The sequence below is a fragment of the Drosophila innubila genome (genome assembly GCF_004354385.1).
Source record: "Drosophila innubila isolate TH190305 chromosome 3L unlocalized genomic scaffold, UK_Dinn_1.0 0_D_3L, whole genome shotgun sequence".
In the NCBI taxonomy this organism is placed as follows: domain Eukaryota; kingdom Metazoa; phylum Arthropoda; class Insecta; order Diptera; family Drosophilidae; genus Drosophila; species Drosophila innubila.
Window position 1 is genome coordinate 22,642,795 of NW_022995376.1, and position 13,226 is coordinate 22,656,020.

The 13,226-nt window shown below is 37.0% G+C and overlaps 1 protein-coding gene across 1 annotated transcript; it reads right to left on the reverse strand.

The window, feature by feature from the left end:
* Positions 1-2,979: 2,979 nt before the first annotated feature.
* Positions 2,980-9,841, reverse strand: LOC117787299 (paired box protein Pax-7). The gene is made up of 5 exons (XM_034625787.1): positions 9,496-9,841; positions 7,741-8,049; positions 5,583-5,723; positions 4,098-4,669; positions 2,980-4,008 (listed from the first exon to the last, which is right to left on the reverse strand). Exons 1-5 carry the CDS (start codon positions 9,626-9,628, stop codon positions 3,250-3,252), a joined length of 1,914 nt encoding a protein of 637 aa, XP_034481678.1. The 5' UTR covers positions 9,629-9,841; the 3' UTR covers positions 2,980-3,249.
* Positions 9,842-13,226: the final 3,385 nt, after the last annotated feature.

Genomic DNA, 13,226 nt, shown 5'->3' on the forward strand with positions numbered 1-13,226 from the left:
ATAAGTAAAAGGGTATATTGTGTTTGTTAAAAAGTATGTAACAGGGAGAAGAAGACATCTCCAACCCTATAAAGTTTATATATTCTTGATCACAATCAACAGCCCAGTCGATATACACTGAAAAAATACCACCTTATAAAGTCAAGACCATGTATTTTCTTAAAATAAGACCATTTTCAGACCATATCAAAATAACTTAGAATATTTATCTAAAAAATCGAAGTTCTTAATACAAGAATAAAAAAATATGTACTATTTCATATGAAACGAGCAATAACCAAGTCAGAATAAATAAAAGCAATAAAAAAAACATTTATAAGTTTAAAAATAGTTTTAAATTTTTTAATTTTTTGACTTAAATTTTTAGAATATTTATTCTTATAATAAGAACATTTATTCGTAATGAGAGCTTAATCTTATTTGAAATGTTCTTAAAACCAAGAAGTGTTTTATTAATTAAAAATTTTTTTTCTCGACCCATTTCTTAAGCCAAAATTCTTAGATCTGAGACCGATATCTTGATTTTAGAACATATTTTTATCAGTGTAGCCATGCCCGCAAATCGCGAGAAACCACCACTCCTAAAGTGTTTAAGATGGTATGTTTTTGTGATAATCTACGTTATGTATTATTATTTTCTATCATCCTACTTAATCGCAGCAATATCGGCTCAATATAACGATCGAAATATCTAGCTCATAAAAGTATTTAACGGGTATCCTATGGTCGGGATCTCGACTATAGCCATTCCAACTCACTAAAATCTCGCTTAGAGTCGAATCCAGAAACTGAACCGATCCAGTCTCGAAACGCATTCGAGTTTGCCTTTTGTTAACACCATAATTTACATTGATTTATGTGCTTAGTTGACTCTGCATTTTTAATCGGTTAGCCGGACCGTCACCATACCAACAATCCCAATTCCAATCTCCATCTGTTGTCCCCTCCCCTCCCCTTCCCTCTCTTCTCTCCCTTTTAGCTGATGTCTATGTTGGTTTATTTTTTTTTTTTTTGTGTGCGGCTTCATTTGGTTATAATTAAAATGTCGATGTTATCAACCAGATTTGGACATATTGGCCATTACACTCGAAATTTAAGCGATTTCTATGCGCGTATTTTGATTTTGATTTCGATTTCAATTTCAATATCTCTCTTTCTATCTTTTTGCCTTTTGTAGGTGTTTCATTTTCTATCTCTTTCGTGCTACACAATGAATATTGATTAAATTAATATTTAATAACGTTTTAAGAAGCTTTTGAGTGTTAAATGTTTATTTATGCCCATTGGCTGTGCTTTTTGTCGCTGTCATGTCTCTCCCTTTCCCCATTTGCCTCTTTTCACTCTTTTTTATGTGAGTGTCGGTGATTATTTGGGTTTGAATTTGAAATTAAGTAAATATTTAGAGATCTTTAAGTTGTATTTCTTCTGCTGATTAGTCGAATTAATCAGTAGATAAGCTGGATTTTAACCCTGTATATATGTTAGATTAATTCTACTTAATTGAAGCTATTATTATAAAATTAAACATAATAATATTCCAAGTTCAGAATGCATATTTTATTTATCCTAACTGAAGCAATTTGAAGGCCATATCAATTCGATATTCTCCATTTTGTATACCCTGTACACTTTTATGTGATTTTTCATGCTGTCTATGATTTTATGTTTATTTTCTATTTTAAGGGAGTATTTTTCTGAACCTAATGAGTAGAAACATCTTTACACACTGTACTTAGAAATTGATCGCACATACAAAAAAAATCGCTTTCACCCACACAACATTTTTAGCCGAAGGAGTAGGTTTATTAAGAATCGGTGAAGCATGCTTTATTTGTTTTATGGCAAAGATCTTTGTAAATTAATTTTAACAAATTTTATGCAATAGGCTTTCAGTTTTAAATTACATAAAGCACAAGAATTCTTAGTCCAACCATCTTCCGAACTTCATTTAATCCAGTTTCATGTCTTTGGAATTATCGAATGAGATCTGTGGAAAAGATCATACCTCAGATATTTTATTTATCCCAAATCTATAATCGCTCCGTCAATATTTTCTATTTATATATTTTAATTAAAATAAAACACTTTGGTTATATATTTTTTCAACAGTTTATTATTGCGTCTATAGTTTTTTTGAGAGACAATTTAGATAGTTTTGAGCCATTGCAAATGCAAAATAAAAAGTGCCACGACAACTTTCCTTCGATTGTCGCTTTATCTCCATTCTCCATATTGGTATCAATATCAGTTCAAACAAACGCAATTGACAAATGCGAGTACCCGTAGTACGAGTCACACACATGCGGTACACACTCATACTGGTAGATAATTATCTAGATACAACTACAGCTTTGGCCGCACAAATTGCAAACAGAAAATAAAAGATGATTTGTAATTTTTGTAATGTTCAACTAAACTTTTGTTGATTTTTTTTTATTATTAAGAAATAATTGGATATAAACTTTGTAATTTAGCGCTATTTGTTTGGCCATGACTGTAGCTGTCGTAGCTCTCACTTAATGAGCATACATGGCTAAGCTTAAGCCTAGGAGCTAAGGGCTAAGTTACAGATAAATATTGCATACGCTATAGCCTTAAATGGTGATGAGGTAAGTCGGCAGCTATTTTAGAGCCATGGAACGACCTACGGCCGGCAATGAATAAATAAAGTATTGTTACGAGTACTCACACTCATACTCGTAGTCTTAGTCGTAGTCGTAATCGTAATAGAAATACATGTACTTGTAAGTGAACGATGTGGGGCACCCGCTAAGTATTAGTTACAATTTCTGTTTAATTTTAGGCATTCACATACGATACACACAATTGTTGTTGTGGTTGTTGTAGTTGTTGTTGTTGTTGCAATTACAGCTTGCTACTTGCAACAAAGACACGGCTCTCCGATCCGCAGCCATGTGGGTGAGCAGCATTTTAACTTTGGTTTTCGATTTGTTTTTTTTTTTTTTTTTTTTTTATATATATTTGCTGTTGTTGCCTACAATGTAGCAGCATTGTCGTTGTCGTGTCTCAAGTTACAGAGTGCAACATGAACAATCACCTCTTCACCTCCCCCCCCCCCCTCGTTCTACCACCCATCTCAGAGTGAGGCGGGGGAGAGGGCATTGTCGCTGTCAATCAGAAACGCGCACACAACTCAAGTTTTATAATTAGAAGCTCTGACCGACAGTCGGATTCGCCTCGTAACGACTCCTCCTCGCTCACTCTCTTTCCAGTCACTGGTGTCTCCCTCTAGCGGTCATGCTTTAGGAGCTGCAGCGTCGTCGGTGCATCGGAGGATGACATGCGAGTCACTTTTGCCACCGACGACTCAATTTCAGTGTCGGAATCGTCGTGCACGTTGATCTCTTCATCGGAATCCGACGACGAGTTGTCCACGGTCACCGTGGAGCCCGCAGTCACCAACGTTGGACACTCTCCGCCGGGGTAATGCAGTCGGGAGCGTTGCTCCTCTGCCACGGTAAGGGAAGCAGCCACCGCATATTGTCTGGCCAATCCCAAGGCAAAGGCGGCGGCTGAGGGGGAACCTACCAGGCTGCGGAAGGCACTACGTTCTCCGCCCATGGACAGACTGGAGGTCGGACTGCCTCGCGATGTAGGAGAATGTTGCTGATGTTGTTGCTGCTGTTGTTGCTGCTGCTGTTGTTGTTGATGGTAGTGACTGAAGAGCTGCAAGGCTGCAGGATGCGCGGGCAGGTGATGATGATGTCCCGGCGGACCAGGAGGAAGCGCGTGCAGCGGATGCATCATAACGGAAGGCGGAGATTGTGCCGAGGAAAGCGGAGAGTCCGCACAGAGCAGTGTTTGATGGGCGAGGGGCGTGGTCGGTGCGGAGGTGTTGCTGTGCGTGCTGGGCGTGGGAGAACTGGTCGCGGGGCCATCGTTGGATTGCTGGGAGTGCATGGGATTGGCGGGACTGGAGCGTTGTCGCTTCAGCAGATTCATGCGCTGATGACGACGCCACTTGGCGCGACGATTCGAGAACCAAACCTGAAGAAGGAGTCGAAAAAAGGATTCGACTTGGGTTAGACTTGGGTTCCAGCTGTCGCATCTCTAGAGATTTCCCTCTGTACTCTTACCTGTACGCGCGCCTCGCTGAGACTCGTCCGACTGGAGAGCCGTTCCCTGGTGCTCACACACGGATAGTGACTCTTATCGAACTCCTTCTCCAGCTCCTCCAGCTGCTCCGGACTGAAGGTCGTGCGATTACGTCGGAACTTGGGCTCATCATCATCATCCAGATAATCGGAATCAATCTGCCGATTCTCATCCGCCGACTCGAGAGTCTCATGACTGCCGGAGCCGGGTGAGATGGCTCTGTTCATGGTCGCTCCTCCGCCGGACACGTTGCCCAGCAGATTGGCCGAACTCAAGCTGAGACTACCTGGCGTGGAGTTGCCTGCACTCGGCGGCAGATTAGCCAAGGTAGGAGCAGCTACTGGCCAAAGGGCAGAAGGTGGTGGTGGTACCGGAGAACTACCCGGCACATTGCCCGGATGCCAGGTGAAGCTGCCATACGGATGTGGAGGAGGCGGATACAGACCATATGCTGCCGTGCGAGCGAACTCCGTTGCCACACGCTCCGCAGCGCGATTCCTCAGGATGCGATTGATGCTGCTCACCGAAGGTGCCGTGGCATTGGTGCAAACACCTGCAAGGAAGTCGAGGGTTGCACAATTAGATGGCTGCATTAGCTGTATCATTAACTACATTTGTAATGCATTGGCTATTTCATTGGCATTCAAAAAAAGAACGCTAAAGAAATTAAATATTATTAGCATTAAAAAGAATAATTGTAATGAAATGACTTTCATTACAAAAATGAACATAAATTTATTAAAAAAAAACGGCATTTAATAATTTTACTTAATTAATGATAAACTCCTTAATAATTTATTTTTGTAGTAAATTGCAAATAGTTCCTAGTACTAATGAAATGAAAATGAAAAATGTTATGCTAATGAAATGACATCTCACGAGAATTGAAAAAAAAAATTTAAAGCAATAAAAAAATCAATTGAAATGTAATACAATTTTAGCAACACTAAAAATTTAATGTAATGAATTAATAAAGTAATTAGCATTAAAACTTAATTTCATTAAAATTTATAACTTTCATTAGCATTGAAAAAAAGTTAAGTGCGTCCGGAAAGCAATGAAGTGAAATTTTACTACAATTGAAAACTAACCTAATTTCATTAGAACCCACAACTTTTTAATTACAAAATTTAAATATGACATTTCATTAGCATTGAAAAAAGTAATGCCAATAAAATAAAATTTCACTTGTTAAATGTAAAATAATAAAATAACATTTCATTAGAATTAAAAATGGTAATGTTATGAAAATGATTAATTTTAATGAAAACTTAAATTCATTACTTTAAAAAAAAGAAATTTAACTAGTAAACTCTTGCGAATTTTGCAAAAGAGTCTCACTTCAGTTGTTGCCGCCGCTCCTGCAGCCGATCATTGATCAATGAGCTTAGCACATTTAAGATATTTAAGATAAGAGATCGGAGATAATCCCCCGATTGATTTGCAACTGCAATTACTTCACTTACCTTCTGAGATTAAGCGCTCTCGTATCTCCCAGGCGAAAATCGTTGGATTCTCGCGCTTGTACTGCTCAATTTTGGAGACGACTGTCGGTGTGGCCACTTTTGGCTTGGAGCCACCAATTAGGCCAGGTGGTCGCAAGGAACCTGCGTTCAAAATAGCGGAAGCAAGTCAAGAAAAAAAAGAAAAACAAAAGCAAAATTATAATAAGACAATTGTTAAGGGCAGATCGAAAAGGGATAAGTTAAATGAGGCAACCCACAATCGTCAGCGAATCCTCTCAAGAAATTTCTTTCCTCTCCCCTTATTTGAGCTTATCGCAGTCGTTTAATAGCTTTATCAAGGTAGCGTCATCGGAAAAGACAAGGAGAACCCCTCTCCCAACAGGTACCTACCCCGATCCCATTCCTCCAGCCGATTCCCCACTCTCAAGTCGCAGTTCAGTTCGCACACAGGCGTTTAGGCCACGTTATGATTAATGAGCCGCCGCCAGAGCAATCGCCAGTCGTTCGAGGCGTTTATGCAATTTTAAGTGCCCAAATTATGCAGACGGACAAGAGACGGAGGCAAAGTCAGCTTGAGAAAGGGTAAGCAAATGAAGAGGGACAGACTGAGGAAGGGGAAGCGTTGTTAGCGTCACTGACATGCTTCGACGCGTTGGGTAAAGGATATTAACATTAAGCATAATTGTGTTTATCATTAAAATTGGCAAACAAATCGCCAACAAAGTGTTTATGGATTAGTGTTACCAACTACTCGACATAAAAGCAAGACAACTTCAACGGACAATAATGGAAAAGAATGAAAATTAAAAATAAAGGACACAATATAGATGAATAAGTATTTTCTACAAAGTTTATATTTGCAATTATTCGTATTTAATTGGAACTCCTCCTCCTAGCTTGATGTTTGGTCATATTATTATTTACAATAATTGGTTTTTTAATGTTATTATCTCAAGGTCCTTTCATTAAAAAAAGATCGGCTAAATAGAACGGCAGCTATGAATGTTTCAACTTTTTAAGGCAATAGCATATCCTAAAAGTATGTGACGGGTATTCCCATAGTCGGGGTCTCGACTAGAGCTTTTCCCGCTTTCTTTTATCAGATCTTAAAATTCTGTAACAGTAGCCGAGTCGATATAGCAAAATCCGTCTGTCCGTCTGTCTGTCTGTCCTGACGACTGTATGAACACCGAGATTTCAAAAACTATAAGAGCTAGATCAAGTTTGTTTCAGAATTCGGCCACGCCCCACGACATAGAAAACTGCAAATCCAAATTATAATAACAATTTAAAATCTAGAGATACCAACTAGGTATATGGGTTCCTCTATATTGCAAGCAGATAAAATATTTTTCTATTTTTTTATCGGACCACTATATCATATAGTGCCCATAGGACCCAAGCGGTCGAAAATCAAGTTTTAGTATAAAAAACTTATTTTTTTATGAGATTCGTAACCAAACTGATTGAATATGCTTTTAAGTTGGTCTTATAGTACATCCTTACCAGCTTGACGGTAGTTTTGTAATGCAATTTTGTTCTAATTTAAAAAGGGACAACAATCCGTACCTAATAAAAAAGTCTACAGTGGAGAGAACCCACCTGTGGGAGAGCCTGTACGTATTCTGTAAGAGCTAATACACACGTGATAAAGCACGCTACAAGCTTTGTAACTTGTAGAATCTCGGCTCTCTTCTTCTTCCGTTGGCCCGACACTAACTAAAGTTGTTTTTTGAATAACTTCAGAGTTTATTATCGAATCGTGTTGAAATTTTTAGGACACATCGACACCAAAATACCTTTAAAATGTGCCAATGATTTGGCTACTATTTATAGTTGCTTTCGACTTTCTGCATGGGATAGCTTTCTTTCTTTCTTAAAGTCTTTGAGATTTTTGTGATCAGACAGCCAGATGGACTGACAGACATGACGATATATTCGGGGCTATTTTAGTACACTCAGATAAAAATATGAAGTATTCCGTTCTCAAATCAAGTAAGATTGATTTCAGAATTGTGTCCGTTCCAGAAATTCTCGATTCAAGTACAAAATTCTAATATCAAGTATTTTATCTTTAATCCCAAAATACTTAATTTTAGATTTTTTCTAAGTGTATACCTTGTGGGAAAAATAGATGTTACTGGATGACTGGACTTACCTAACAACTTGGAGACAGCTCCCTGCTGGGTGAGCATGTGTTGGGCAATGTCATAGCCACGCAGTCCGCCAAAGCGGGAAAACTCCAGAAGGCGGTGCTGCGACATCAAAGCGCCGAGTGTGTTGCCAGTTGCCGCTGCCGCTGCTGCTGCTGCTGCCGCTGCCGCTGCGGCGGCTGTTGCTGATGCCGCTGATGTTGGTGTTGGGCCAGCAGCATTGTTGGCAGTGGCAGCACCAAAACCTGGTGGTATTTGCACAGTTGTTGGCGCTGTTGTTGTTGTTGTCAGTGTTGTTGCTGCTGATGCCGACACTGCAATTGAACGAATTGAATGATAATTGGCCATTGTTATCATAGTGTTGTTGTTGTTGTTGTTGTTGTTATTGCTGTCTGCCTGTCACAATGGTTAATTATGATAAATTAACGGTTAATTGTGTTGACGTTCACTAAACTGAGCCAAGATCCCAACAACTGCCCGACAAAGTTTGCCGCAACAATGGCGTCTCTAAATTGTCGTCAATCGCCAAAATGTTTAAACATTAAACATCAATTAAAAAAAAACACACACACACACAATTGCCAATCGACACGTTTTGTTAAACTTTATGCTTAAATAGATTGTGATTCGGAAATTTGGCTGAAATACACAAATTTGGCGTAATAAAAATTAAATTAAAATATTTAACCAGCTGCGCAACACACAATAAAAATAGTATTAAGTATTAGTGTGTAAACTCACTTGTATTTATTTTCTTCTTCTTTTGTCAACACATTTATTCTACTGTCGTTTTGGCATATTCCTCCCAATTGTTAATTAGCAATAAATAAATGCGCGCTTTGAAAAACAAATATTTTTCGAAATATTCTATTGTTTTTTAGCAAGTCGAGACAATTGTTCAGATATTGCACATTTACATAGATGTATTCAGAATCTTGCTTGTTTTTTAATAGATTTGCAATTTTATAGAAGTTTTATTTAACGTTGAAAATTTTCATTATAATAAATTTGTGTTTTTAGTTTAGTTAGATAAAAATTTGTTTTGGTACTTTAGATTGTCTAGTAAATATTCATTTTTTAAACCCTTTTGTAGGCTCGAAGGCAAATATTTTTCTAAATTTTGTAAAATATTGTCTCATTTTATTTTTTTTTTGTAAAATATTAATTTATATTTTATATACATGCTGTTCGTATAGGGAACCAACTCCCAAAAAACAACAAACAGAGTAGAAATGCAACACAATTTCGTATAAACATTTTTGAACATTTTCAAGTAGTAAACAATTAAGGGGAAATTTACTACAATTATTACCACAATTGAAAAAAATACTACAAAATAATAAGTAAGAATACAATAAATAAATATGTAAATTTAGATTTAAGTAATATCATAGTAATTGTGAACATGTTTTAATAGTTATGACTAGTGCCTTAAATATAAGTTAAGCTTATAGCGCTAGGATGGTATAAATAGTAATAATAATAATATTTGTCAAATCAGTTGAAAATAAGAATAGAGAAAAACTTAACCTTTAATTTTTAAATGTAGTTTAGTTTGTTAGCTAAGAATTTTTTTAAAATCAAAGTATTTCAGTTGAAGGTCAAGTGATGCTGGTGTACTTATAAGTTTGACCAAGACTGTAAGCACGCTCATCTCTTCGATTATAAATCGATTGACAACTGCCGTCGGCAATTATCGACAACATTTGTCATAGAAATAACTCATTTTTGTATTTGTTTTATTTACTGGAAGCACTCACCACTTGACGCGTGCGTTCCAAGCAATGGAAGTCGTTGAGGATGTGGCTCCATTTTCCAGTGTGCGGTCGCGATGCCAGAACCTGCTGCAGTTAGCGAGCCAAAGTCACGGTTCAAGCTCGGCTCTATCAACATGTCAGCAGCGTTTGAATCGATTTAATTTAAATCTATTAACAGTTTTCACAGTTTAAGCTCTCTATGTAACGTTAGCACAGTCACAGATCACAGTTCACGGCGGCAATTATTGATTATGGTAACGAAAGCGGAGTATTCAAATTGTTGGGCATGGAGACACTCAGTGGCGAACGGAAACGCTATACGGCCAATTAAATTCATAACGTTAAAACATCCGTATACTTCGCGACACCCGCGAACATTGCACAACCGATTAAAGATGATATTTTGTTGCCGTCTCAAACTCAATCGACGTTGTTCCGTTTTCCGTTTTAACGTTGTTCTCGTGAAAGCCGCTCTCAGCACACTGAGTGGCAGCCGCAACTGGCTTTCATTTCACCTGGTCCCAAGCTGGCGACCACTCCACTCAATTCCCGTTTCACTCAACGCTTTGAGTGCATTTGGCAACGCCAACCGGTTTTTCAACTTCGGCGCACATTCATAATGGCGGCCGTATTCAGGCGAGTCGCATGCGTGCGAACGGGACGACACTATATCATGCAACTCGGCGCATACAATTCAAGCAATTACATCCCTCTCTCCCCCAAGCACAAGCAAACCGACAATCGAACGGTGCTGAGCGCGCTAAGTAGGCAGTGGCCAACGCGCTCATGACTGCGTCTAAGCGTATAAACAACCAGCCTCAGGAAAAAGCAGAAAACTTTGCGAATGTCTGTTGAACTCGTACACATGTATGTATGTATGTGTGTATTTGTGTCTGTTTGTATATGCTTGAGTGGCAGGGGAAGTGCAATTTATTTATGAAAAGGAAATGCTTATGCATATTCATAAAATACTTTTATGCTAAGTACTTAGAGAATTGTCGCATACCAAATAAATCTCTGAACTTTACACTCAATCAAATGAGCCAACTTAAAAAGTATAGTATTTAATTTATGTTTACAAGCATTTACGTCTATGCTTACATTGTAAATGTCAAAAGTATTTGATTTATTATTTGTCTAATTAAGTTAAACAATATGCGGTAAATTTATATGAATGGCGGAATAGTTGGGGGAGACCAAGCCGATAATTAGTTAAATTTATTTAATAAGTTTATCGTGTCCACAAACTGTCGTTAAAAATGAGGAAAATTAAAATCCTCGTTGAAGTGTACACTCAAGAAAATATATACATAAAGATCTTTCTTATTATTATAAGATCATTGATCTAACAGATTAAATTTAGTTTACAAAGCGTGCTAACCACAAGAACCTTCAGTTAATTTGAATATTTAGACAACATATACAAACTTTATCTCAAATGAAGAAGCGGGCCGATAAAAATATAATAATCTACCTAACACATGTTTAACCCATAATTACTATGACATATGATGGTTTTAAAAAATATTATTAAAATTGAGAAGGATTCGATGTGTTGGCCACTCCTACTACTATAATACATTGCGGTGAAAGAAAGCACAATTGATATTGACTATCAACAAGAGTAATAAGGTCTTATAAGAAGTATACGTACATATGTACCTTACCATATGCAGATAAAAGTTGTTTTCTTAATCAGTTGAATATTCAACACCACATCTTATTTCAACCAGCATATGAAAAAATGTCTAATCACTTATAACAACGAAACTTAATATTAAAATTTAAATCAATTAGCTAACTATTAAATAAATATTAAATAAAATTCACTAAATCAAAACATGTTTAAAGTTTTGGGTTGTTAGCTAGTTAAATAAATAATTTAAATCAAACAGACATCAAAATGACTTAGGCGCAGGTTATTAGGTTAATGCTTTCACTTCTAATACACGATTTAATTTATATTTAAAATATTTTTAAGCAATTTACACTAAAAAATTAACAAAATATGATGCCACAGATTATTTCAACCAGTTTTATTTATTTAAAAATAACATGAATTCCAACTTTCGGGTCACCTCTTGTGTAATTTTGGCCAATTTCTCAGTAATACAGCCAACAAATACATATCAGCGGAAATTGTTATTTCTGCAGGCCAATCGTTTAAAAAATGGACGTATGTTAAGCGAAAAAAATATATTAAGCATTTAATTTTTTCAACATTTTCTTTAGTATGCTAAAAGTAAAATACTTAAATTAAGCACGGTTTTCCTCAACAATATTTTCATTGTCGGTGTTCTGTATGACTTGTTTCAAATAGGTCAACAATACCAATAATAACAACAATTAACAATAATATCCTTCAAAAAATACTCTAAAAATAGCTCCTAAAATCAAGAATTTTAAACTTGAATTTTTATTTTCTGTATACAAAACATATGTATTAGTAAATTATGAAATGGAATATATAAATAATATAAGTAATAATTTCTGTAAATATATATTAGAGGACATCATCTTCTATTAAATTATATTGTATGTTTAGAGCACATTAACATCATCAAAACCAGCTGCAAGAGATACATAAATACATAAATACATAAATACATAAATACAGATACAGATATAAAGAATATACATACGTATGTGATCAGGTTAGTGGACTGTCTTTGTCTCTGTCTCCGACTCTTTCTTGGGTGCGTGATGAATGATTGATGCGCTGCTTGGGCAAGGCGACTCAAATCTGAAATCTGCAATGTAAAATGTGAATCGAAACTGCAACTAAGCTACACATGGCGTGATTGGCAAACCACACAGAATGCCTCTTGGGGCCAATGGCAATAGTGCTGGCTACACAGAAGCCAAATTGCACAAATCTTTGTGAATTAAATAGCTCCCGGCAATCGACAGTCTGAGTAAAGCAAAGCAAAGAAGCAATTACACAGTTCCTGGATTAATAGAACATGAATCTGCACAGATAAAGAAAGAACAAATGCTTGAAATGTATAACAAGATGTCTCACTAACGGATCCAAAAATATATGAATACTGGCATAACACCTTAGATATCTATGTATCTATATGTGTATGGTAAATTTATGCAGATAAATCAAATTTGTGAAAGGTAAATCATGAATGAACTGACGACGACGATGAAAGCTGACGATGACGCTCAAGTGTTTTCATGCCAGAGATCCAGAGCAAACGCAAACAATCGAACAGGAATAATTTACTATGTAAATAAGATGTGAATCGACGAAGACGAAGTCAGGGTTGGAGACGACGGGCAGAGAGACGGAGACAGGGCTGGAGAGTAGCGTGCGCCCTCGCGCCATCAAGTGGCACTTCAACAATCAAGCATTCACACAAGCAGATGGTTCGCAGCCGCAAGCGACCACCTAAATGAAATTTCATTTAGTTTTCAGCCTGTCATCACGGCGCAATCGCAATCCCAATCTCAATCTGACTTGCCTGAATATATGTGTATATGTATACATATATATATATATATGTTTGCAAGTATATATATGCATATGTACGCGTATGCACAACGAACACTCGCTTTATTGAGTGTTTGTTTACCTAATTCGATTACCGATCGCGTCCGTTCGCCATAATCCACAAAACACTTGACCATTTGGGTGGCACATATATATGAACATACACAAATATGCATACAACGACGACGAAGACGGGGAGATGGAGAATTGCCGTGGTCTTTGAGCACACAATCAT

What these genes read in the sequence shown, in the direction of transcription:
- LOC117787299 (XM_034625787.1), bottom strand. Translation starts at nt 9,628, where the DNA reads ATGTTGATAGAGCCGAGCTTGAACCGTGACTTTGGCTCGCTAACTGCA. An exon ending in TGGAACGCACGCGTCAAGTG is followed by an intron (nt 8,050 to 9,495) that starts GTGAGTGCTTCC and finishes GTTCAATTGCAG; the next exon opens with TGTCGGCATCAGCAGCAACA. An exon ending in AGAGCGCTTAATCTCAGAAG is followed by an intron (nt 4,670 to 5,582) that starts GTAAGTGAAGTA and finishes ACTTCCTTGCAG; the next exon opens with GTGTTTGCACCAATGCCACG.